Raw genomic sequence first — 27,927 nt, forward strand, 5'->3', positions numbered from 1 at the left:
AACTATACAGATTTTATGCAAGTCCTTTTGAAAACCTGTAGCAGTATCAATCCCTCTAACAACACAGGTTTTCCAAACGGCATTGCATTTAGCCTACTTTTGGTATCAAAAGGGTACCTAAGCTAATTTAAGCATAATTGGAAGTTACTATTTAATGAAATACATGAAAGGGTTTTATAACACTATAAGCCTTGATACACTTCTATAAATAAAAATATATTAAGTGCATGTGTGTGCATGCACGATGGGAAGGAGGAATAGAGGAAGGGAGGAAAATTTGAATTATTGACATTCGTCAGACTGAGAAGGATGCTGTTTGTGGTGGTCCGTGACATTGTATTAAAGAAGTACCTTTCAAACGAGTAGCCTCTTCCTTGTGCTGCTCCTCACACTGCTGACACCTGAGCTGAAAACTGGCTTGTAGATTGACAATTTCTTTTTCATAATCTGAGGCATCTTTCCGCCACCGCTCAAGTTCTGCTCGCACAGTTTGCAGCTCTTCTTGAAGAGTAGAAATATCAGTATCTCGTTCTGATGCTGCCTTTTTGGCTACTTGTTGAAGCGACAGAATTTCATTCTGAGCACTGACTAGCTCATTTCGAGTGCTTGAAACTTCACTCTCCTTTTCCTCACGAAGATTCTCAATATCTTCTTGTAACCTCCGCAATTGAGCTGGAAAACATACATTATTTTTACAATTTTTATAAACTTCATTTACAGAAAATCTAAACAAAACCCTCCTGTTCTTGACCTGCTGATGTTTAATAGAACTAAAGAAAACTAATGCAATTTACAACATATTAATCTTAACAAATGCACATATGAAGGGTTGTGTATTACAGAGAGATAAGAAACAAGAAAACGGGTTTGACAAAGCTTTCTTAGATGGGGTTGTTATGTGGGGGACATTAAAGGAACTCTCCTGAAAAGTGAAATCAAGATTTAGATCCAAATTTATTGTAAACAAAACAAGTATTACAGAAGGAGTACACAAGAGGGAAAGCAAAAAAGCTTCTGTGACAAGCCAAACAGATTCGCAATACTACACTGTAAGTGTTTGCCTGTTCAACAGCTAAAGTTAACCTGTGATGTCTATAAATACTTGAGGCACAGAGTCTAATTTCTACTCCATTCTCTCAACTTGTAAATTAAAAATTACTTCTTTGCAAAAAGTGTTTTGCAAGGCTCAAGACGAATTTTAGATCAAAAGCAATAGCTGCACCTAACATACTGAACTGTAAGAAGACCTTTAGTGCTCATGAGTGGCTGCAAACTGCAAATGTGCAGCAGTCACATAAGTGCTGGGTTATTCAGAATTACACAACTGCATGAAGCAAACCTTATAAATTATTCCTATTCAAAACTGTTTCATTACTTAACTTCCCTTCTCTGAGCACAATTATTTTTCATAAATATGCGTGCAAATAGAATCCTGTGCAAATACTTACAAAAAATACAGTACAGAGGAAAGGAAAGTATGAAAGGAAGAAGAACAAAATCATAGTTAAAACCCTGGCTGATAGAAGCAAAATGTATAATTTGCCCAGTGTTTTTGTTTTGCCTTTTAAAGTAAACAAATCAAAGCTCATACGTATTTCACTGATTTTCGAAGAGAAAAAGCGATTACCTAATTAATGAAGAAATGCTCTGAGAAAAGAACAAAGTTCTTTAGATCACTCGAAACCCTAGTAGCAAATACTGTAGAGGTTTAGAATTACGCACTTACAGTAGTATGTTACTTTTTCTGAAGCAAAGGGCAAGCAAGGACAGTGGAAAGCACGGGGAAGATAACTGAGGCTAAGTAACCTTCATAGGTTTCTTGTATTTATTTTTGTTCTCTCAATCCATTACAGAAGATGACACCGAGAATGTGAGCGAGTCATGCTGTAACCTGATACAGCATAAAAACTGCTCAGGAGGGGCTTTCATGACAACTATCCATGATGCTTGATGTCTTTCAGACCTTTCATATACAGAGATATAGGCACAATTCATACGCAGCTACAATCTAGAAACTTTGCTGCTAGTTGACATACAGTAAATGTAATACACAATAAATGTTTGTTCATTGTCTTTTGTAAAAACAAGGAGTTCTGTTTGAGGAACGGGAGTTGTGAAAACTCCCTGCTGAAGTAAGGAGCTGTATAATACTTGGCTAGACACTATGAAAATTCCTTTGCTTAATGTAACAAAAAAGAGAACCCTCTCCCCTTCTCTCCTTCTGTATCTCAGTAGCCTCTTTTGTTCAAAAAACACAGCTGCAAAGTTCATGTAACCATCTCCTGATAAGTTGTTAAACTAGTGTATCAACACCCTACCTCCCTGTCTCACGCTGGGCCAACATGACCAAATAAAGAAAGAAGTTGAACCACAACGCCGAGGAAGACTACGGCCTTCATCTTCACGACCACCAGAGGGACAGAGACGACCCCCTAGCAACAGTGCGCGCAGTCGCAGAGTACACCAAGATGTGCTGCGTAATCCTGAAATCACCAAGATATAAAAAGGGACCCTGGGGGGGGTGAGGTGCGCGCCGTTGGCGGAGCCGAGACTCCCCGGCCACCCAGCGCTGTTTTGCTTGCTGTTGCTTACTCAATAAATTCCTTTCTATTATTAATGCAATGCTCTCTGAAAATTAATTAAGGGGGCAACTTATAACAGTAAAGAAGAAACGTATTTTTGTTTTCTCTTCTAAACAGGCTCCAACAAGACATTTAGCTCATTAGATGAGCTAAGGAATCTATGAACAACCCAGTTCTGCACTTTGGAAGGAAAATATAGCATGGTAAAGACCATGATAGCTCCTACGTGTTATAATATGTAATAGCTATTATAGACTATACTAAATGAGGTTTCACAGCAATCCTGTGTAAGATGAAGCAGAATACCTGTTCCATAACAAAAACATCTGTAGCATGATGGATTTTTGAATATGCAAGCAACAAAAGGCTTCCATCTCATTCATTTGGAAACAATTTCCACAGGATTATACTAACAGAATACTAATAAAACTAGTAGATGAGAACAATCTAACAGAGTAAGACAACAGAACATTAACAATCACCTGTGTATTGTTGTGTTTGAAGCTTTGAACCTACCAAACCCTTACACTAAAAGTACATGTTTCTAAAACACCAAGAATTAAGACTTGTTAACATCTAGTGAGCAAAGCAGTGATTTTTCAATATATATTTTTTTTAATAAATTCCAACTAAATTGCTGCTTTTCAGGCAGCTTTTCCAAGAATTTTTTTTTTTTTTTTGTCTGCATTATTTATGAGCAGCTCTCCCTTTAAATACTTGGGCATGAAAACAAGCATGGTATGAATGAAAATCCCAAATATACAGGTGTTTCTAAAATTTGGTGGAGTTGTAGAAATAACTTACACAGAGGATTTACTACAAAGAATACTGAAATGTTTTCTGAGGCACGGGATATAATTTGAAATGGCAATTAGAAAAAAAGCTTCCATTACAACTCTTATTTATGTAAGCCATTACCTCACTCAAACTGAATGTTTTGCCTTTTTTTTTTTTTAAATGGGCAATGACTAGTTACTTGAGATACAAGAATTTCCTTGTTTTACCTATTTGTGCATGTAAAGAACTTCACACATACAGACAGGATTTCAGTTGTTTCTACAGCACCCTTTCTATGTCAAACACATGAGCCATGTAGCACGGGCTGGCCTAAAACACTGATTCCATTAAAATATTTGAACAAATGTTACTCTATGAAATTGTCAGTTTTTTGTTTTTTTTCTCCGCTACAGTTCACAGAGGCTGCCAAGATAGAACAGTGACATCATGACAACTTTTCCCAAGTTGTGAGATATGTCACACCCTAAAAGTTTGGAAAGCAGCAAGTAGACAACTAATATCAGAATGTTTTAAACCACAATGGAGTGATAGGAGCAAGAATCATTAGCAAGAACTCACTTGGGAAGTGATCAAGACACAAAGAACCACCTTGCAATTAAGCATGGCTCTGTCAAGCTTCTACTTTTTTTTTTTTTTTTTTTTGAGAAAAGATGTGAAATTTCTTCCTCCTGCACAGAAATGGCTATCAAACCCTAATTTCTAACTTTTTCTACAGCATTTTTTCTTAGAGAATTTTCATTATTAGCAGGACAGAAGTTAAAATTTAATTGCTCTTATTCTGAAGAAGGCTCCTCTTTCTTAGAGGAATAACAGCAGAAGACCTAAATACGCTTTGCTGACATTCCTATAAAACGGTGCAGTCATAAGCTTCTCAGTAAGTGTAACTGGTATATGAAAAGTATCACATTCTACAACAAACTACTACCCATAAAAAATAATTTTCTAAAGCTAATTTAATTTCCTAAGACAATAAGACTTGTGTTGTCAGTCCATTTACCTGTCTGTTCATGTTTTCTAACCATTTCATGTCCAAACCCAGCAATATACTGACAACAATCTCAAGGTATGAAGTTCCTACACATTCCTTCTCAATGGCTGAGTTCATAATGATGGTGTTCATACCAACATTTATTTTAAGGAGGAGTCCTAAAATAACCCTTATCAATTCTAAGGCAAGATAGCCTCTCAACCACGGAACTCACTCGCACGTACAGGCTGACAAGCAGGCGTGTAATGCCGAAAATGCTTATGTGACATGCTACCACTAGCCCAACATACTGGACGAGCGACTCTTGTCAAAGCTTGAGCAAGCACAGATCTCTTATAACACCAAGGCAACAGAAAGATGTTGGAGGGGCTGAGGTATTCAACAAACCCGTAGAAAACCAAACTTGGCTAGTTACACTGCTCTTCCAAAACCTTTCTGCTTTTAGTCAATAAGAACTTCACTAACTTGAAAACAGTAGCTTCTGTGTCACAAGTAAGAGTTATACAAATCATGGGACTCTATTCTTCTATAATCATTTTGGGCTGAAAGGAGCATGAGCGCGGTCATTACATTTTTCATAAAGCACAGACTGTGCCTCTGTTGAAGACATTTTAATGCATCCAACTTGAGTGCAGATCTAGAGCGATTAAAAATTATTTAAGAGGATTTTACTACTAAAGTGTAGAGACTGAGAAGTACAAAAAATAAACCTCAGTGTTTAAGTAAAAGGTAAAACAGCCACAGTAAGAATCTCTGGATCATTCAAAGCTAAGAAAGACTGAAGGAAGAGAAAGGAGAAGAGGAACATGTTACAGATTACTTGCATTTTTTGAAGTTATGATTAAAGCATAGAATAGGAAACATTTAACAACAGAATTCAGAGATACTGTGAAACAAATCATATTTAAAACATACACTCACTTAACATTTTCCTTCATAAGTCCTTATGATGCCATGGAAACAGCTAAAGCTATATATTTCCCCTAGGAGACTGAGGTGAAAAAAATATTTCATACCTTGCAGAACATTTATTTGCTTGTTAGATTCTTCAACTTGCACTCGATATGCTCTTCTCTCTTCTTCCAAAAGTGCTACAAATGAAAGCGAAAATGTGCCCAAATGTTTGTTAGTAAGAAGTATTTCAGTTTTGTAATTAGTTTTAGTCATGACTTCCCCTTAATTAAAGATTAAAACAATCAGATTATTCCAGTAAGTTATCAAAGCTAGTAACTGTAAGTAGTTTAATAAAAAGTTAATAGTAAATATTATTGTGGTAGTATTGCAATTAATTTGAAATTAATGCAATCAGTTGCCTGATCCAAAAACTCCATGTGTGCTAAATGCAAACTAGTGTAGGGGTGGGAAGAAAAAGCTTCAGCATGACCACTGAACAATGTCAGTTAAACTGGACTATGTTATTTCCTGCAAAAAACAACCCATGGTCTTGCTGATGGCATTGATACAGCTCCAAGTTTGGAAGGACAATCTGAAGAGCTACCACTGAATGCATTAAAATATGTGCCTTATCTGACTGAAATAAGGATGAACCAATATGTCTATATAAATATATCTTCTATGAATGAAATATATAGAGTTCACGTATGTATTCAATGCTATGAAAAAATGGTCAATCTTGAACCAAAAAAGTCAGGGGCTCAATCTGACTGCCTATGCATATTTAGAAAAAAGGTTTCTGACATTCTGTGCAGGAGATGCTAGGAAACAAATCTATCCAACAGTCAACAAAGCTGGACCCCTTTTAAGGTTACCTATTAAATACGATTTTAATGGATACCCTACACAATCAAGTTGATCTGAGTCTCACCTTGAAGTTCAAAGCATTTTTGTTTACTTGTTCTAGCTAGCTCTTGGGCTTCAATCAGCTCCTTGTGTAGTTGCTGAATTTCTTGCTTAGCCTCAGTCTCTGATTGTGCACCCTGCAATTCATCTGATAAAAGAACATTTTCTTTAAAGCATAAATTTGTACAACAGCTTAATTTGCACTGTCATGTGATGTCAAGTACCTTTTTATTCACATCATCCAGAGTTAGTTAAAGTAAACACAAAATTGGATTAGGTAAATATTAGCAAAAATATTAATACACTTTTAAAAGGAGGTAAACATATGCATAGTTTAAAACATTCATTCTACGTAACACGCAGTAAAAAAAACATATACAAATTCAATAATTTTTAAAAATACTGTATAGATTGGCACGAATTTCTATATTGACATAAATGAAGAAATGATAAGCATAAGACAATCCTTGACTGCATTTACAACTGTTCTATTGTTAAAAGGAAGCTACTGTAACCTTCTTTCCCAGCACAGACTTAGCAGTAATGATCCTGCATCCCCTATCGCCCGAGCCCACCCTCCCACACTCCTGCTCCTCCAAGCACATCCCAGCCCAGTCCAGCAGCATACCGACACACAGAGGCTGTGTCTTTCCTATTCTCACAGTAATGAATTGGTGTGATCACAGAATAGAGATATGGGTGCACATGTGCTTTTAGACCTTCTCAGAACAAAATTATGAGAGCAGAAAGAACAAAGAGGACTAAATATTTCATCCAAATACTCTTTTATAAATTTATTAAGAGTTCCAAATCCTAGTTGCTCTTTACTGGAGATGTTTTGTTCTTAGCTTCTCATGGATGAAGATTTGGAGCAATTAGACTTTCAGTCCTCCTTAATGAGACAGTTCAGCAGAAACGGATGAGGAAGTTGGCAAATTATGTTCTCGATAAAGAAGCAGTGTCCCAAATCAAACAATAGACACCCTAAATGAACTTTCTGGTGGGCAGCATTTTCGAATCAATGAAAGCATACATCATGAAAGATAACACTGCTTCAAGGGAGACAAGAAACTTAAGTTAGAGGACAGCATAATCAATTTTGCAGAAACGCAATGTGTGTCAAGGTAAAAACTCTTTTCTACTCAAATGCAGAAGGGAAATTTCCATACACGTGATATGCTTTTAAATCAAAAGCCAAGAAACACAAGTATGCCTATGAAAAACCTAACAGGTTTTTGGTCTTCTACAAACTGACAAACATGTTTGTGATAACTCTAAGATGTGAAACAAATTCTGTAGTAGCATTGCTCTATTTGAAACTAGTAAAAACTATTACTGGGCTCTGAAATAATTCTTTCTAGAAGCAAATTGATGTCATGAAAACTGGTTAGAGAACCAATGCAAAAAAGCTGCAATTAAACAAGTATCTGAGCAATTTCCAGAAGTATTTAACATTGGACTAACTGTCCTCAGAAGTCTAAAGAGTTTTATAATTAATTATGAGGTACAAAAAAAAATAAGTCAAAATACAACTGTTTGAAAACTTTCATCCATTTATTCTAGTTCATGGGAAGTTTTCATCTGTGATCAGATTGTTTGCTGTGTTATAAAAGATTCTTAATAAACTCCACTTTCTGCCCCACACCCCAACACAATAAGATTTCCTTTAACATTTCTTTTGTTTTTCACTCTACTGGTAGATTTGAAGTCATTAACAATAAAACAAGACAGTGTGATACATAACAAATCATTTCCAATGCACATGAAATCTGCTTCTCCTTCAATCTGGCTCTAGAAAAGAAGTCTAACTCATGGGTCAGTTCTAAGGAAAATTTAACTTTTCCAATTCATTAAAAAATATTATAGTGTGTGAAGGAGTATTTTCCATCCATAAACTTGGATTTTGCAATTTCAGGATCTGTAAAGCTTTAATAAAAAAGACAAAGTTGAGATTTAATCAACATGATTAAATCAGCTTGAGGACATTAGCAGAGCTTTGCTTACATGTTTGCCTTTATATTTTTGTTCTGATAACAGAGATGATAGAAGGATACGTAGGCTGCTGTCTTAATTCATCCCTTATCTGTATGTCTGGTCTGTGGAAGCAACTACCTTAGTAGGCTGCTATTTCTCCAAGTCTCACAGAAGCTCCCTTTCAGAATTTTGCAGGATTTCTGAGCTTGTTCAGATGAGTACTTTTCAGAGTATTCAGTGAAGTCAGACAGATGATTATAAATCTGAGTTTTCTTCAGCTTTATAAGATTCACAGAAACCTTATAATGCACATAAAATAAGTATTTGGCTATTGCAACGTTAAAAAAATGGTTCCCAAACTTCCTGAACGAGACCACTACTGATTCTTGATATTTATTATCTAAACTAACACTATTCAGCAAACCCTCAACCAAACACACTTTTTACTTCGATTCCACAGATCAGTCCCGGAGTTACAAAAAAAAATGTGAGGAAGTTGACAAGAACAAGATCACTGAACTTCTGACGGCATTTATTACTTTCCATCTGTTTAACCTGTACCTGTTTTTCACTTTGCAATTTTTCTTTGTTAGAGAAGCCACTTACATAGTAACATCTAAGGAATTCTTATAAATGGCTAATAAAGATGTTTAGCTCTACTAATCTGTGCAAGGTCTTCCCCTTCCCCATCTTTGCCAGATTCTGACTTGCAGAAAGCTGAAGCAGATCCCTGAATGCTCTCAGAAGTTATTGATGGAAAATACACTTGGAGGAAACTACAACAATTTAACATCTCATCATTTTCTTGTTCCGTACATTTGTTTTCTAAGTTCCGACAGTTAAACAAAAAGGAGCAGTGCCTTTTCCAACAGCCATTTCCGCATTCCAGCAGCTGCCAGATCAGAAATGTTCTCACTCTTCCTTAATTACATGAACGCATAACAAACCCAACTGAAAGTCTTTCTGTGGCAAATAAGATCCTTTTAAGGGCAAAGTCAAGAGTATGCAATGGCTCTCCGACATAATTGCAAACAAAACTGTGAGCTTACAGACTCTTCATAAAAATTACAAAGGCAAATGATTCATTGTACAGATATTTTAAAATGGTTTCAGGAGAACAAAAGAGGAATATGCCCATAAATAGCTTAAAGAGAAGAAGCTTTTCTAATTCCTTTTGTTAATTATAATACGCATTTTGATTGCAAAACTGTCTATGCAAATAAGTATTTTTCTACTTCTTTGAAGTTCAGTGATGGTTATGGTTTAATTCTAACTGGGTAAAGACAGATAAAACAATGACAATTATCCACATGAATACAAGACTGTTTTGATGTTACTACCAAAAATTTGATTTTAGATTTTTAAGAGTTCAGTTACCCGTCCCTGTCACTTTAATACATCCTGGACAGAAAATGTGTAAGTACACCCGACCCTTGACAGAACACGAGCCCATTCTAACCCAGGAAACAGCATGCTCACAGAAGGCTTATCTCGTTCTTGGGCTATAAAAGGCAACCTTTCTGACAGAGCCTAGGAAGGCTTTGTCTGCATTTAAGGAGAGTTCAGTCACCAGTGATTTTCAATCTCAGGGTGCATGGACTACTTTTCATGTGCTTGCAGAGGCTAACTAAGAAATCCAGCCAATTATGAGTACTCTTCAGTTGGCTATGTGAGAACATTCACTTCCACTGACTTAAAAAATATATATACATACACTTTTTTTTTTTTTTTGAGAATCCAGAAGGGTAGAAAAATCACTTATCAGTGGACCTACCACTACAGATTTTTTCTTTGGTTTTCCACCAAGTGTGTATTTGCTTAAAACATTTAGCTAACTGCTTTTGAATTATAAATATAGTGTATGAGTAAGGTTATATGCTTTACTATTTTTTGCTGTTCATTGCAGAGCAAAATGTAAATGAAACATGCCCAGTGTTATGAACACTCCTTTTTAAATAGTTTTGTTGAACTAAAAATCACTAGAAAAATCTCATACTCAGTTTTAGGTTTCTTGTTTGGAAATATATATACTATATATTTTAAAGTTCTTTCTATCAGAAAATCAGAGAAGTGTAAACAATTACAGAAAAAAAGCTCTCTTACGGATTTCCTAAATTTCATTGTGGTTTCCTGTCTTTCTGAACCATGAAAAGCTCTCACATTCTTCTTTACTTGTGATGCCAATGTAAACATCATTTCATAGATATTCGCAAATATGTGGCAGCACATAAGGCCAAAAAAGTTAACTTTCAGTATGATAAATGTAACAGTACCCCACAACACTTTTCAGATCATGTAAATATGTAAATAGCTTGCTAATCAAGTCTAAAAGTACATGCCTTCAGAGCAGTAAAAAGTATGATTTTGTAACTATAAAGATCATAGCTAAGGTTCAACAATCATTCCAAATATTGATAAAGCAAGGAATTCAAATCTTCACTATGTTAACAATAAAAAAAGACTTTAGACTTTTCTGTTTAAGCCACCGATGCAAATCAACAGAAACATTTCTGGCAGTGATGCGAGCTACACAGGTAAAATGTCACAATGCTTAAAGTATTTGTCAGTGGTGGAGGAATCCCTTTTCTCCTTGGTTATTAGCCCTAAACTGAGTAAATGTTGAAACTATTTTTCAACAGTACTTGAAGTTACAAGTTCATAGAACAGTGTTGGTGAGTGCAGCTAACTGGCTTGAAGCACAAATCACTTGTATATTAACACTCAGCAGCATGCTTTAGTATCACCAAAAGGAAACATCATTAAGTGCAATTCTTCCATACTACCATGATTTAAACATTTCTTGAATTTTTGTACAAATACACATTTCATTAAAAATCAACAAAAGAAAGCTGGTAGACTAACTTATAAATACAGATTACGAGTCTAAAATTACAAAAATAAATTTCTGTTTACCTTTCAGAAGAGCTACTTTAGCAATAGGTTCATTTAGATCTTGGTCATCCATTTGGGCATCTGGAAGAAAAAAAACACTTTCAGAGAACAGGTAGACCACAGACAGTTTTCATATGTGCATTCTTTAAGCAAAGAACCTTTTATGCTCTTCCCACATTACAACAGTTATTTATGAAGTTGCAAAGTAAACAGTACTGCTTAAACTTATAACCAACCTATAATACATAACACACAAGTATTCTCTGCCCTTTTAGAAAATTCTCATGATTAAGTGATTTAATTCAAACTAATTAGATCTTACAGAAACTTCAGTTAAATCTTTACCTGTAGTGTCGTCGCTGCTTTTTTCCTTGCTTGGACTGAGAGTGTCTGACAAATCAGATTCTTTCACTCTTGCCTGATTCTCTGTAAGAGACAAGGAGAATCAGCTACAGTAAGTAAATACTTTGTTCAGTTTCTTAATAATATTTTTTTCTATACACATATATATCTAATGACTGGTAAATGTGACGAGAAAAAAAGAGCTGAAAACACTTAAAAACCTGGTGTTTGCTTATTTCTTCATAAATTTGGGCTCAAATAGATTCAGTATTACTGAAGTCATTATCTAGCCTAGCATCTGATAGGGGATGTAAGAGCCTCATGCACAGCTTGAACTTTTGTTTAAAGCTGTATTCTTGCCAGTTGGAACTCTGTGCAACAGCTGATTGTTTTATTCAATCAGGGAACAAATAAGAGAAGAAAAGTAGAACAATGCAGATATTGTTACAAGTCAGAATGAATCTGCTATTAAGAATAAAACTGTGCTTCAGCATTTTGGACAAAAAAATATCAGCAAGTCTTGTATATACTGTACTGTAAAAAAAAAAAAAAGCGTAGTGTTAACCAATCAAGAATCCTAGTAATATAAATTAATACACTAACTAGTTTCTAGAAAGAATTTTCAGTTCAGATTGTATTACTACAAGGCAGTCGCTGTCTCTTTTCCATGAAAAAAACCCTTCATGAAATAACTGCACCACATTATTGCATGCAATTTAATGAAGCCTCACGCGTTTTTTTCACCAGTTCTAAATTTTTAATGGGAAGCAGACATTTTCAAAAGATGAGGGGACACAGCAGTAGCCCTGACTCCTAGTCTAAAGACTTTGTGAACCTTTTTTTCTTTTTTAATAACTATTTCAATTTAGCTATGATGGAACCATTACACAAAGGCACAGCATCTCGACCAAAACCCAGAAAGTTTGGCACATCTGAACCTTGACACCAACATGCACGTGAGGTTAAACATAAGGAAGTCTTCCTTGGCCAACTATGCCCAGCCTTGGTTTGACAGCATTGCTGCCTACCACAGATTAACAGATGTTTCTTCTGAGTATCAAGTTCCAGGTAGAGAGAGATACAAACATATGTACAAAGGCATCATTGCAACATTCCCATTATACAGACTTCTCTTCTACCATAGATACAGAAATGCATGGTGAACATAAATAATTTCTTCACATATAGAGATATTGTATATTAAAAAGCGTCAAGTAGTAAACAAATCAAGTGTGTTATACCAACAGGGTTAGTATATGAAAATGTTTTTAAAAAAAAAAAAGCAAAGGAGTCACGAGAAAGTTTGGGGAAATTGTTTTTTTCAAATAACAAGAGAACAAATGGAACTGAATGCCCCCAAAATGAGACGTGGAAAAATGAAGAGATACGCACTTACACTGGGAAATTAGCAAGATGACAAACACAACAGGCTAATAGAAAGAAACCATTTTCTTCATTTAACGTGAAAAGTTTTCTATTTCTTTGTGCCAGAACATCTACTTTTAAATGAAACAGAAGAAGGCAAGTACAAACAAAGAAGCTGATCAACAGCCAGACTTCCTACCTTAACATAACTGAAATCACTGGAGAGAGAAGGGGAAAGCACCTGTACACTTAAAGCACGTTAGGGGTTCAGACCTGGCAGCTATTCCAAATAGAAGTCATATGACTTCACAGCTGACCTCAAAGCTCATATGGACTGGAGCAAAGAACTTGATGTTTGGGAGTTCCTCTATGCTAAAATGAAAGCAGCACTTCCCTAGTTTAAAAACAATACTCCTTAAAAATAACATCTGAAGATGTTACAATACAAAGCATTTTACAGATATCAAATAGAAACAAGCCCACAAGACTGTCACGAAAACTAATAATTATCAAAACAAGTAATACATTCTTTGTAAAGCTTAGGTATTAAGAAAAGTATATCCTAAAAACCTCACCCATGTCAATCCAGAAGTGCTAAGCTGAGCAGTATTTGTATCCAGCTAACTTTACCATATCTGGGCATACACGGACACAGCTTCCTTGTTCTGTGAGAAGTGGAGCAGTGCAAGTTCCAAACCCTGAATTAGTTCTCTCTCTCCCCACCTCCTCCTATACTCCCCTCCCACACATCCTCAGGTACACAAATTCCTCCTCCCCCCATCCTCCTCCTCCAGAAACAGGGACCAAGATCAGGCACTAGAGGAAAGATATAAGATATATAAGATATAAATATATATAGCAACTATCTCCATCCAAAACAGCAGAAGTAAAAAAGAGAAATGGTTTAGAAACCTGCTTACTATTCTGCAGCCACAGTCTTAAGGACAAAACTGATTTTTGTACTACATTATTTCACAGCACTCATTCCTGTTTCCCGTAATAAAACGGAGCTGAATAAATATAGCCAAAATGATAAAGTATATTAAAATGTGTTGACATCATACTTACTTGATGAGTTTGAGTATATTAACAAGCACTAAAAATAGCTTGTCATTTTGCAAGTTAAGTGGCATGCAAGCGTTAAGTTACAGTTATTGTATGCATTCTTCTGCCAAATATGGCACACTGTCTGTAACTTACTCACATACAGCAACAGATTAAAGGTGCAATTTCAGACATAAGGTGAAAAGTTTCTAAAATACCAGAACTTTAAACAAGTTAATATTTATTCAATATAGTAACTCTTTGTAGAAGGACAGAGGACAAAGAAGTGAGTTAATATGTCTAGACATGAATAAAAAGCTATGAAAGTGGAATCAGCCTAAAAGTCCAAATGATTATACATTATTAGACATACAAGAAATATTGATCTATGCACTTTGAAACATTCCTGGTTTTGACACTGCGAGATAAGGATCATTTGTCTTTAAAAAGGTAAATCTTTTCTAATTAGATCTTTGTGTTTCACTTGTTTTACACTGAAGAGCGAAAGAAGTTAGAGATGCACATTTATATTTTATTTGGAAAAGGCAAGTTTAGAAGGTTAATAGTTATTTTAAAACAATTATGAAGGTGTAAAGTAGATACAAGTCAAGTTAAAAAACTCTTTATCACAACTTGAGTGAGCCTAAACATTATTTCTATGTCCTGTAATAAAAATGAAATCATGATTGAAATTTATGCAGGCATGAGAGATTTAAATCAGTTTGCAAAAAATACTTTCTATTTTTTAGAAAACGTAGATTAAGGTTAAAAAGTCAGTGAAGACTACAATTTCATGCACTCAATCTTCAGAAATTAGTTTCCCCTAAACATTTTTACCCCACAATAGTATTTGGAGCAGAGTTCAGTACACAATATAGCTCCCCTTCATTGGTTATTTATTTTTCTTAAATGAATATTCAACAACACTCAAACTGCTAGTTAAAGACAGAACAGACATTGAAGTGACATAAAAACCATGCTTCAAAAACAATTAAATAAATCCATAAGTCTAACCTTTCAAAAGCTTTGTTTCTTCCACTTTGGTTAGATGTCCTTCATCTATGATCTTGTCTGCCAAACAAAATAAGTGTTACTTTCCAAGCTCAAATTAAGCAAGCTTTTCCCTGCACACATCTACGTAGACTACATTCCATGACCAAATTAAAAGCTGATAATATTACAACTCAGGCTTGAACAAAAACTTTATTCTGGCATGGCATAATGAAACAGCACACGAACCTTGTGGAACTTGGTGATAAAGTGCATAATTATTTCATTTGCAATTTATTAAACTTACATTATTAATGCTTTGGCTCACTAATGAAAAGTTATGATTTTTTAAAATGAACTTTTTAATCTAAGTAGGTGCAAAAAATAATTAATAAATTCTCAAGTTATAACTAGCAAAAAAAAAAAAAAAAAGGGAATTCTAAGAGCTAGGTGCTTGAAATGAACACCCACCAAATAGAGTGCACATCTAGAAATACACCATGGTAAAATAGCAGTTGAGAAGCCACCTCCACATCACAACTGCTTTATCAGTGCCCATGAAAAGTATACAGAAATAGACTTTACTAGCTTAAAACTTTCAGAACGCTGCTTTCCAGAAGGCTGTGCATACATCACATTCAGGTTCACAAAACTGAGTTTACATAGCACAGACAGGGCAGTCTACCCATGTATGTCAGGTGCATAAACACCTAAAAATTGAATCTGAGACTAGATTGCTAACTTCTAAGTAAGTAGCCTATTCCGGGAGGACACAAACACAAACACTAAGACTCAGGGAAATAAGTCTGGATTCATCAATGATACCAAGAGAACTACTAAAGCAGCAATTCATTTCTTGTTACAGGATTTCATTATTTCAAATTGCTTAGCAAGAGGTTAGGCAATGCCAACATACAAAGTTACTGAGGGTCAAGTATCTTACAGATCAAATAATCAATTTCTATGCAGTAAATCTTGCACTTTAGACAGTGTTGAAAGCATTCCTAGGGGGCTGTTAACACCCAATGAAACACCAGGCTGTAGCTGCCTCTCGTCCCCACTCGGCGCTGTCCCTGCTGGATCGCTGACAATCTGGCAGAGCACAGTTTGCTGGTTCAGCCATGTGCTTAACAGGTAATTGAGATGGAGAGAAGACAGGACATACAGTGCGTACAAGAGTTCAGATTAAGCAAGCTGGCTGACAGGAAACCATTCTCAATTTCTTAGCAAAAAATAGTGAGTTTAGTCATGGTTTCTGGCTTCATGTCGGTCTGGAGATTAAGAAGTCTCTATATTCCTCTGATGGCATGTTGCTGTCAATATGACAATCTAAGGACAGATGCAGGACAAGAGTTGAATGGAGATACCTTTTTCAATCACAGATGGAAACGGACAAGCTTTTAGACATGAAAACCTGAAGTCTGAAAATGTGTTTGTATGACCAAAAGCTTGTCCCATCCCATTCCTGTACCCCAGCCAGACAAACGACTCTGTAAGAGATACATCCCCCATCTATTCATATCTACCAATATTGTCCTGCATTTTCAGAAGCTTTCACAAATACTGTTTCAGTAAAGCACTGAAATTCTCTCTGGATTTTTGGGATTGGGTTCAGGAAGTCACTTGTCATCCAGTTCAGAACAGTTACTGTGCCTAGACTGCGGAAGGACAACAGTGGGCATCGAGCTTCTACAGCCGCAAGCAAAGAGTGACTCGATGATATTACGAACACTATTCTGCTTAAAAATAAATAAATCAAATCTAAACAAAAGCCTTCAAACATGATTTTTCCAGGACTCAGTTTAGGCTGGAAGAGTGTGCGGGTAGGAAGGCAGCAAGAGAGGAACTGAGGAATTCTGCCCTTATTTCCAAAAAAATGAGCTGAAAGTAAAAACTTTGCACTCAGAATAGCTATCAAATGCCTGATCTGAAGGGCTGATCTTCTATATGCTGGATGGTTAGCCTAAAATACACTTCTGTGATCAGCTTACAGAAGAAAATTTTATGTTATGAACTGATGGATCTTGAAGTCTTGACATTGAAAAAACAGAATAATTATAACACAAAAGAAAATTAGTCTTCTTGGCCCAGTCATTCTCACAAACTCTCTGAACATTGGCAGCAGCTCTTCACATTTTTGAGAATCCCAAGTTCCCATGACTAAAAGTTATGTGCAGATTTAAAAAATTTTTGCTTTTCCCATAGAGGTTTACTGTTTTCTAATGCTCATTATGGCAATTTTAGTTTCAACATTTGTAGCTAAGTTGCTTTCTTGACACTATTTCAGCAATAACACTCAAGTCCCCTTGCTCAGTGTGACCCGAAGCTGGTACAGCAAATATTTTTTACTTGGTGGCTGGCATCTCTCATAACTTCCAAAAAGATTAAATACTCTGTGTTTTAAAAATAAAGCGTTAGGATAGTTGAAAGCCAACCAGAAATAGCTTATTTCAGCTTGCCTGTGTATACTTAGATAATAAACAGAAACTTGGATGTAGACATGAAATTAAATAGCATTCATACTTCTGTTCTGTACTCTTACCTCCCTAGTCACTAACGACAGCAGAATCCAGATGACAATCAGAACTTAAGAGAAAGTTGAAGTAGATATACCTGTATCTTTAAAACTTCCCTGTTTCAGATCTCTGCAACTTTACATGTTACTATTTAAAAATAAAAAATAAAAAAATCTTCATAAACTCCATCACTTAAATTTAAAAAATATGTAATTAAAAACAAAATCTCCATTTGTCCTGAATCAGGATGTTCGTTTTTGGACACACACAAAGGAAAAGAAAAAAGAGGATCCTAGATTTAACCTCTGGCAGAAATAGTTTTAATATTTCATGTTATCCAGTAATTACTTATCAAAAATTAAAGAGCTGTTGATATATACATATATATAATATTTTCTACTGAAATACCATGCTTTGAAGTTAAGATTTGCAGATCATATTTAAGTCAATTCCTGTCATATAAATTTAAGAATTCCCCTTTAGAAGTAGGTTGCCTATTACTATGTGCAATCCGATAGGATATCTTAGCATTACAATGATTGCTTAAGCAAGTGTCCCCTCTCAATACATTTCGTTTTTTGTACCAAATTAATCTCTCAAGGAAGCCAGTTTTGAGGACCAATGAAAGGAAACCTGGCCCTCTACAGAAGTTTCAAAACATCCGGAAAAAAGTTATACTAACCAGTTTTAACTTCATTTGTCACCCACAGGTCATAAATATATTTTTAAAAGTTGAAAACAGCCATTCAATCCATTCAAAACCTACTCTATTTAGATAAATAAATTATTGAAATAGAAGCGCAAAGGAATAGTAAAAAGGCAAACACTGACTTGCATTTAAAATCATAAATGCAAAATCATAAAATGAGGAAAAAACTAGGTCATAAGGAACAGCTAAATTGGAACAAAAGATAGGAAGCTGACAGGGCACTAAACATCTCTTTTGTCTATTAATCATCACATTTGGCAATAACTCATACCCAGTACTAATTAAGAGGAAGAAGAACGTGTTTTTTTGCTATCGATTGTACTGGATTTCACCAGTAGTAACCGAAAAAAAAGTTATGAAATGAGCATTAGGTGAACTGGATGTAATGATCAGAAAACGGCATACTTCTCAGATCATTCAGAGCAAGATTTCATAACATTTTATAGCTGCTGTAGATCAAGAGTTACTGGATGATGTTGTGAGCCCTACTGTTTGGAAAAACAAAACAAAACCAAAACACTAAAGTCAGGTTTTACAAACAATGCTACATATGTTAAGCATCCATGCTGTATTGCAATTGAGATTTTAAGAGTCCTATTGTTTCATCCCTACAAAAAAAAAATATTAAAAAAATCTATCTTGAGGAGTCTGGATTGATGTTAACGTATAAGTACTTTTAATTGCCTTTAACCTCATTGCAACTGTTTATACAGAATATTAAACAACTTAATCATCAAATTCTCTTTCTCATGCTACTTTACACACATTTCCTTGACTCTTTCTTCTTGCATTTTTCTTCACTTCCCTGCTGAAGCTTTCCTGATTTCTTCCCTGCTTCTTCCCCAGAACTAGCAATATGCACACTTTCCTCTTCCTACCAGCAGAAGTCAAAACCTTCTCTTCTCAAACTGTATCACAGCTGTTTTGCTTCTCCTTTCTTTTTAGATTTCTTGCAGATTATAGTTTTAATGCATCTGCTTCTATTATGCAACAGCAAACCCTACAAAGACTACTTAAAGATGTGACATGCATTTCCAGGATTTCATTTTATTTTTATAATACACCTGCTCCTTTCCCAAAGAAAACCGGGGGGGGAGGGAGGAGAAGCGTAGTATAGTATGACAGGCTGCCCTTTCTCAATCCTGCCAGTCTTTGTCATATCGTTCTAAACTTCAGTATTTGCTGAACGTCTTAAAGCCTCGTTCCTGGTGACCCCCACTACCTCCCAACCTTCACTGCTGCAGAGAGTAAAACACAGGAGCAGGACTAAAAGAACAGCTTTTACATACAGAATTAAACAGACTTGGAATCTTTTCTTAGTTGATAGTAAAAACACACTAACGAAAAATGCAGAACATTGAACCCTTGAAGCTCATATCCATTCTGCTGAGTCCACCAAAGCCTTACAGTTTCTCTACTCTAGCTTTCAAACCCCTTAAGAAAGGGGAGACATATATAAATCGACCTTTATTTTATTGTTACTACTTTAAATTGCATGTTAAAATCTTTCATTAGATCCTGATGGTTGCTTCTGCTTCTCAATAGTGACAAGACTGGCCACATTTCCTTTGCAGACTTGGTACTAATTTAAGTTTTGCTAAAGTAGGTTAAGCTAATGCCCAAACAATGAAAACAGTCAACCAAGTTTTATTTGAACATGACTCAGCATGCCCGTTTTTTCAATCCAGACCAAAAAAAAAAAAAAAATCAACTTCAGATTATGTAATAAATGAACTGGATTCTTTGTGAAATTTAAAATTATTTTAAACATCAACTCTCCAGGAGACAGCTACCACTCATACACTTTTAAAAATAAGGATTTTTCAATTTAATACAATTTAAGTTTTCTTTGATAAACTAGTAGTAACCTGTCATTCAGTTTATAGCACTGCAATCGGTATCACAAGCAGTAAAGTCAAACAAGTCTGTTATGTTTCCCTACTAAAATACAAAGGGGAGGGAGCCTAACAGGTATAAATGTCAAAAAAAGACCATCTTATTTCTGTTTACCTTAAAGAGTTAACAGAAATTATGTATTAGGGGAAAAATAATTCCTTATGCTACCAAGGACCTTTCTTTGAAGTTTAATAGCACTCTTCTCTTTTTCCTAATTGGACAACAAGTATTAACACCTTAAGTGTTAATACACCCTTTTCGTTAATTACACATATGCAGATTCTGCTGCTTCATCACTCAATTTCAAAACCCATTTGCTTTGAAAAACAAGTTGCTCATTCCAGAATATTACATCTTTCCAAAGATTGGTATTGCGTATTTATGCTATTTTTATTAAAAGAATCTCTTATATTTCCACATAGAAATTTAAACCTTGTTTCCCTTTTTGTTCTTTGTAACAGATAATTAGAAAAATACGTAAAATAAAAAAATAAAAATATGTAAAAAAGAAGTGAAATGGAGAAAAGGCATCATTACCTCATCTCTGTCCCACAGCAGCCTGTCATGTTTGCTTAAACTGACATTTGTAGGCTTTCAACTTCTTAATTTGTAACACAGATGAAAAATTACACTCACTTTTAAGTGTCAAGTGGCAACACTACCACCCTTTTACTGGTCAGAGGAAAATAATGGATTAACTGCTAAGAAAAGACAATTCGATCATTACTTTCCAAGAGCAACGATATCCTCTTCCTACTACAGGCATCTGTTTAATACCACAATGCCACAGTTCTATGCTTAACAAGTTTCTGCTACTACCAAAATAATGAACAGAAGTGACAAATTCTGGGTTTTATCCACCTTTTCTGAGTTTTGTGTTGTTTTTAAAGCAAATGTGACGAACACTCTTGTACTCACTCTGACATTCTATGAATTGATGAATAAAAGTGCAGTCCCCTCCACTCTTTGAAAGAAAGTGCTCTAGTAAAGAAAGAAACACTGAAGTTTACATCTTCTTACCATTTTCAGGTTGATGCAACAAAAATTTGAAAGGTATATTAACAATATTTGTCATTGTGAACTTTTGAGGTCTGGGTTAGATGCAAGTAGACAATACGTATTTGAAATAACGTCTGATTGGGTGATACTAGAAAGAGATTACTCTGTCTGATCAGCTTCAAAAGGGTACCTTCAAATCCTAAAGCCTAAGAGCAGTTCTTAAGCATGAGAAGTCCCTTACCTCAGTAGAAGCTATTTAAAAAAACACACTTTATTTACCAAATTTAGTAGGAACAAGTTAGAAAATTCCAAACAGTCTGCATTTGGCATTTTCAGTATTACATTTTCAGGTTAGGTGGTGACAAATGAATTCCACTGAATTCCCATTTAAAACTTCAGACCTCTGGCAAAAAGATCAACACACAAGTGATATTCTAATGACAATAAATTTAGAATACATAAGATGATACGTTATTGAAACACGCAACTCCATAGTGCTGTCATCAATTTCTATTTGTTAATTCAGAATGAGACATGAATATCGGCAAATACCAAACCCAATTGCTGAAGAAATAGGGAGCGTGTATTTAACCTACAGTCTTCAGCATTTTGTTCTTAGTTTTAAAAGGGTATTTAATTATTTTTTTTTTCATCTTCATGTTTATTCTTCATATGGCATACCCTCTTGAAATGCAACAATATTTATTTTACAAGTGTAAATATCTTCCTTTACTCTTTTTAAAAAAGGTTCACTGCACTGAAACAGTTGATTTTTGAAAGGAGGACATTCTGCAGTAAAGATCTAAAAACTGGGCTCAACTCCCAGGTTTATCTAAGTCTTTTATGAGACCTTGTTCAGCTCCCAGTTCCATCAGAACCTTTCATCTCTTAAAACAGTGTTAGCATTTGCATTCTGAAGAACCTTAAAATCCTTTGACCTCAAGAGTCTAACAATCTCAACAGAAAAGGCTGCTTTTTTGTACACAAACCAGCAAAATTGGTTATATTTCAACAAATTTGCTCCATCATTAGCTTCTGATATCAGCAGTCTAGCTGTTATGAGGAAGGACATAATATGCACCTTTTACTTTTTAAAGTTACTTTCAAATATAGTAGTTTTACTTTTCTAACCCACAAGGACAAGGGTTTTAAAAGACAGCACCACGGCCACCATGGCTATAACATCTGTTTTCCCTTTTTTTTTTTTTAAGCTTTTGTACATGATCCTCTTTTAAATGACTGTACACAAGTCTTTAGTATCTTTTCTTTATATAATCAATGGCTCAAAAAAACTTAAATCTGAAAGCCACTGAGAAAAATACAAGTTACTGAAATAACTCAGTTCTACACGTTTGTCAGTGGCTCGATATAAGTTACTCCCTTTTGCACCAGAATTTCCATATGTGCATTGAGAGAAAATGAATGCCTAACCATCAGCACTTTAAAACACTTAGCTATAAAATGACTCTAGAGACACTATTAGAAGAGCTCTTTGTTCCTCTACTTCTGTGGCTGTCCATAACATTAAAAAGTCATGTAAAATCCTTGTTCTTGCAACAGTTTAAGTATTATGTCTAGGAATATACCTTAAGGACTTGACCTGAAGTTTTGAGAGACAAAGAGACAAAAGGAACATGAAAAAACATACGAAGTTTGTAGAATTTTCCTTTTTCCTCTTTAAATAAATAAATAAATTGGGGGGAGGGGTCATATGCAGCACATCAAAAAATATTTAAGAGAAAAATCTTGTCTCAGAGTTTTAGTTGTGTAGAATATTTAACGATGGAAGAGTGTAATACTGTAATGATAAACAGATGGAGGGAAACTTTTTTCTCTCTTACAGGCTATACTATGTAGTACAAATCCAGTTCTAGAATTTCTAATTTCTACCTTTATCTATGCGTCTTTTATGCAAAATATCCACAACCTCTTTCACTGCAGGAACAGTTGAATCTACATTACAACCCTTGAATTCTCAGTTCTTCTAAAATAATGCGAGCCTACTCAGCAAAACACAGTAACTGTTCCCTGCTGATTTCAAGAGGGCAAAATCCAAAATCTGGCAGAAAAAAAAAATTACTGCCCATCTGTCATTATATGAGAGCTGGATAAAGGACAGGAGAACAGAGAAAGGCACAGTCTGTCACAAAGAGAACACAAGACATCAAGCTCTAAAGAGTCAGAGAAATGTCAATGGACTTGGTATAGCCGAAATGTGCAGAAGAATGTGGTACAACAGAAAATATGGAAAGCTAAGCGAAAACAGAATAAAATAACGTTAGACGCATGAGAGAAAAAGGCAACTGATTTCGTAAACATGTACAAAGACAACTTGAATGGGAAGTTCTACAGTGTCTATAGTCAAAAAATGAAAATAAAAAACCTGGCAGACAGTTTTCTAAAACTCCCAGGTTTAAGCATAAGTGCCTGTCCTATTGTTACACATGGGAAGAAGGAATATGTATTTCTGTGCATTCACCCACGTGACATTTTGACTGTTACGTGATCCAAAATAAATCAAAAGGGGGATTGCTTCTTAAACTTTGAGAAAAAAAGTGAGTGAATAGCAAAGGAACATTGGTATTTAATTGCTATAATTGCATAATAATGAATTTGTTTTTGACATCATATTTCAGACAACTTATCAATTTTGACGAATAAAGAGGTGTCAGTATTTAAGAAGATGTGGTATTCCTGTGCACAAATGTAAAGCAAGTGTTCGTCAAAAAAAAACAGGCATTTATTCTACATTTACTATGATGTTGCAAGTTATTTCCCTGTAAAACAAAATATATTTGAGCTCATAGCTTGAAAGCTTTTAGTATATGTTTTAATTCAGTACTAGGCAATTTTTTTTCACTGTTTTATACAATTTTCTAAAAACCTCCAACAACCTAACTTACTGAAGTCTTACAGTTTCTATGTTTAGAGTAAAGAATGGTGATTTTTATACAGTATTTCAGTTTTGCACTGTAGAGAAGTTAACTATTTTCTAGGGTGGAAAATTTTAAAAATAAAAATAAAGGCAAGTTTATTTCTTAACCATTCTACCCATCAAGCATGAGGAGGATTACCAATTGAAACTTATGGAAACTCGTAGAAAAGATGGATTGAAGCTAAGGCAAAGGGATAACTAGCACTTAGATAAAGGAGTTTTTTTACACAGTTCCTGTCAGTGTGTAATGTTTCTCTCCTCCTGCTCCAAATAAGTAAAAGACATGAAGTTATGCCATTATTAACTGCTTTTATTTTGCTATTATTCTCCCTAATTAAGAAGCTCTTCATTTATAGTACAAAGAAATTAGATAAAAAGCTAAAAATTAGAGCATAGACAGCTTTTAAATTTTGTTTCCAAACACTTAAACAGCATAAATATTAGCTGGAACCACAAGTTCTCATCCAACTATTGCCACCAGGCTTCCTCAGAGCTTTCACTATCCAGGAAAACGCAGCAAATGATCAAGAAAGCAGTATCAAGGGATAATTTTAAATGAACACATGACAACAAGTTTATCTTAGTTAATGGAACAATTTAGCGAATTTAGAATCACAACTGGAATAATCTTTTTATATATGAAATCAGGCAAACATTTAGTCAGACCATTTTATTCTAAAATCCTCAAGTGTCTTGTCTCTCAAATGTCTGTTAAGATGTATTGGTTAAAAAACCTAGCATAGACTAATTTTGTCTTAAAAAATAGTTAATCTACATTAACTCCTGTTTTGTAAATAGATACTCAAGTTTTAAAGATAGCTTCTGCTATTGGTGTGTCATATGCTTGCATTTTTCATACATTATAGACAGCAAAAAAAATAATTTGCTGACTTTACTTACCATACCCAATTTAATAGAAAAATTGTTTGTGTCTGTATTGCAAGGGAAAACAAAGGGGAAAACGTTTAATGAAGGTTTTCCACTTTGTGTCACAGGTCTGACAACACTTCACTGGATTCCCATTGATTCCAGTGAGACTCCAACAGAAAAAAAAAAAAAAAAAAAAAAAAAAAAAAAGACAACTTCCACATTTGGCTCCTTTGAATTTACAGAATTTGCTAAAACAAAACAACCTCCCTGGACTGAGAGCCTAAGCAAAAAAACTGCTGGTCAGAAGAGTGGTCAACTGCTGTTTCATTTTTTAAAGAGAATATTATTCAAAAGTAAGACTTCACAGAACAAAAAGAATTTGTTCAAACATCAACCATAAGACAAAAGGTAGCCTTGAGATACACTACCTTTTTCTGTGCTCCCATTAATTTTAGGTATGAAGTCATCGACTTGTATGCCTAGGATTAAGAAAGGGTATTATTTCTAGAACCAAGCAAAATGTTTTGGTTTTGTTTATAAATACAGCACTGTGAAATGCAAATGGCTTTTCACGTTATTTCTTCCAATTATCTAATCTAATCAAACAAAACAGATAAAAGGTAACGCATTTTCCAGCAGTACGGATCATGCTTCCAATTGTTCAAACGTGTAAGATGTTGCTATCATCCAAAGAATTACTGTCCATTACATATATGTGTATATTATATATATATATATATATATATATATATAAACAATTTAAGCAAAATAAAACAAAAACAACAACAACAAAATATTTGGGGGGATTAAGAGACAGGGAGGCAAAAAGCTCTCTGATTGAGCAACGAACCCTAGGTCTGAACACTCACAACAGCAGTGCCCTCTGCTGGCACTCTGTTGTGGTCACATATATTTCGATATTAATCTGTGCAGAGAAGAATCCAATACTGACAAACTTGTAAATACATTACTCTATTGCCAGAAACCGAGACAACGTGATTATTACAATAAAAGGAATTGAACAGATATAGTCTGGAAACCAGCTTTAAACAAGAAACTGATCACACCTACCTAAGCTGTTGTGTTCTTTAAGAGTTTTCTCTTGAAGGTGTTCTAACCGTACTGTAAACAGAATTCCAAGAAAAAGATATTTCACAGATTAAAAGAAAAAACAAAAAAAAATAATTTTCCCCACTAGTGACTAACCTTGTAAAGCAGTTAGCCGCTCATTGGTGAAGTCATTATCGGCCTGCAAAGCCTCTATTTTTGCTTGAAGCTCTTGCTCTCTCTCTTCCATTTCATCTATTTTATGCTGCAGTTCTTTTTTCTCAGCCAATCCTTTCTGTTGGATTTCTTCTTGTTTTCCTTCTGCTACCTGCTCAAAAGAAAAGAAAAATCCCCAAAGAAATTAGAATTAACATCTAAAGGAGTAGATTTCCTTGATGTTTTTATGACTAAATGCGCTAAAGTAACTTTCTTTGGTAGTCAGATGAAGAAAACATGAAAAACACAAATTTTTTCTACTCTTATTTTTCTATATGCTTCAATTTAGGCACAATAACAGAGAGAACAAATCTCAAACCATTTCAACTAAATTTTTGTCTGAACCACCTGAGTTCTGCAGAACAGAACCAGGGCCCAAGAACGAAGAAATACCTGAAGTCTCCCATCTCAAATTACCAGTCAAAACCCAGAGGGCCTTCTGAATTGAACATACATTGCACAGATCAAGTTGATTGAAAGCCACAGCTTCTCACTTGCTGGACCTCATTGTAAGTTTCATAGATTTCCCTCCCTGCGAAGCTAAGTAATAAGTTTTGGTTTTGATCCTTTTGTGTACACTCATCATCATCAATGATTAATTCAAAATTGAGAAACCATGGGCCTTAAGACCAACAACTTAATATTTTAATTTGGAAAGAAGAAATTTCCATCTGAAATGCTAAGCTGAGACTCAAAGAACTTAAGTTAAAATTCCGGTATTTATCCAGGACAACTACAACTGTCTCAGGGCTAAAAAAAAGAACGCTACCTTCCTCAATCCTGTCAATCTAGACAGGAGTCTCTTTGGGTACAGGCTTTATCACACTGTCGTTAGTTTTTTCTCCAGCATAAAGGACCTTTAAATATTAATACACTTCGGAGTTTAGTTGAATAAACATGACATTGTGCTCCTTTCCACCTAGAAGCTGAGACATAATTTTACTGTCGTGGGCCATCTGTGCTTGAAACTGCACAATAAGGCAATGCGAAATTCAAATTTATTTCTAGATATAGCTTTCATTCCCATTAACTAAGTTGAGTTTTTTTTTTAAGGTTGAAAGTTGTATATAAAACAACTGAATATGAAATTTCATTATTACGTAGTTTTATATTAAAAACATACTACAGCTTCAAAAATATGTTAACTTTTAAAGTGAATGGAAAGGGAACCTTTACAGTAATTTAACCGATGACACTTTCAGGCACATTAAATGTAAACCAAAAGAATATGTAAACATTAATGTGCATCTTTCTTTCATTTACTTATCATTTTAATAGTTTCTTAATCTTTGCTTGATTGCTGCATTAGGAATTAAAATTTCTTTCATGCATTACAGTTCCACTGTAAGTCAGATAAGGTTGTCATTACCTTTAGCTTGTCAGAAAGATCTTTAATTTCATTTACAGCTCCATTGTACTTATTAGCTAATTCTCTTAATTCTTCCTGAGTCCGCTCATTCATTTCTTTAAGATGAGTACATTCATCTTCTGTATTACTTAAACTCCGCTGTAAGATAGAATTACAATAAATACAAAATTTGTTACTAATAAAATACAAAACATTCCATTATTATTTTTTTCCAGGAACAATATATGCAACAAGTCATGCTTGCTTTCAAACTGTTTTGTTCCTAATTATTAAGGCTAAACACAACAAATCAAGTCCACCAAAAATGCCACCTGTATAAACCTTGGTAATATTCTGTTCTGTTATAGAATATTACCAGTAGATTAAGTTAAAAGATATTAGCTTCATGCACGTGAAAAAAAAAAAAAAAAAAAAAGGCTATAAATTTAATTGTGACTGATAAGAATAAAGAGCTGAAATACATGATTGGAAAGTAGGAGAAAGCTAGAAGTAAACATGAAACTCTGACCATTAACAAACCTGTCAAGAACTATTAAAATATACAAAGGTGTATTTAACTGAAGTCTCTTAAGATTATTTATTACAGCACTAAATC

At 34.7% G+C, this 27,927-nt stretch overlaps 1 protein-coding gene across 32 annotated transcripts in view; it reads right to left on the reverse strand.

Moving 5' to 3' along the window:
- SLMAP (sarcolemma associated protein) overlaps positions 1-27,927 on the reverse strand; it is a 101,079-nt gene that overhangs the window by 26,823 nt on the left and 46,329 nt on the right. For 4 of the 32 annotated variants that reach the window (XM_038186175.2, XM_038186173.2, XM_038186174.2 and 1 more), the window contains 11 exons: positions 27,333-27,470; positions 25,907-26,075; positions 25,772-25,822; positions 25,129-25,179; positions 20,815-20,877; positions 14,800-14,856; positions 11,380-11,460; positions 11,056-11,115; positions 6,194-6,316; positions 5,385-5,459; positions 352-672 (listed from right to left, as the gene is read on the reverse strand). In XM_038186175.2, the coding sequence (XP_038042103.1) occupies positions 352-672; positions 5,385-5,459; positions 6,194-6,316; positions 11,056-11,115; positions 11,380-11,460; positions 14,800-14,856; positions 20,815-20,877; positions 25,129-25,179; positions 25,772-25,822; positions 25,907-26,075; positions 27,333-27,470 (1,189 nt within the window). Of the gene's footprint in view, positions 1-351; positions 673-5,384; positions 5,460-6,193; positions 6,317-11,055; positions 11,116-11,379; positions 11,461-12,940; positions 13,006-13,316; positions 13,473-13,661; positions 13,716-14,799; positions 14,857-20,814; positions 20,878-25,128; positions 25,180-25,771; positions 25,823-25,906; positions 26,076-27,332; positions 27,471-27,927 lie in introns of those variants that run through there. The other 28 variants (XM_038186177.2, XM_038186179.2, XM_038186176.2 and 25 more) reach the window with 20 other exon arrangements.

This window comes from Anas platyrhynchos, chromosome 13 (genome assembly GCF_047663525.1).
Source record: "Anas platyrhynchos isolate ZD024472 breed Pekin duck chromosome 13, IASCAAS_PekinDuck_T2T, whole genome shotgun sequence".
NCBI classification, from domain to species: domain Eukaryota; kingdom Metazoa; phylum Chordata; class Aves; order Anseriformes; family Anatidae; genus Anas; species Anas platyrhynchos.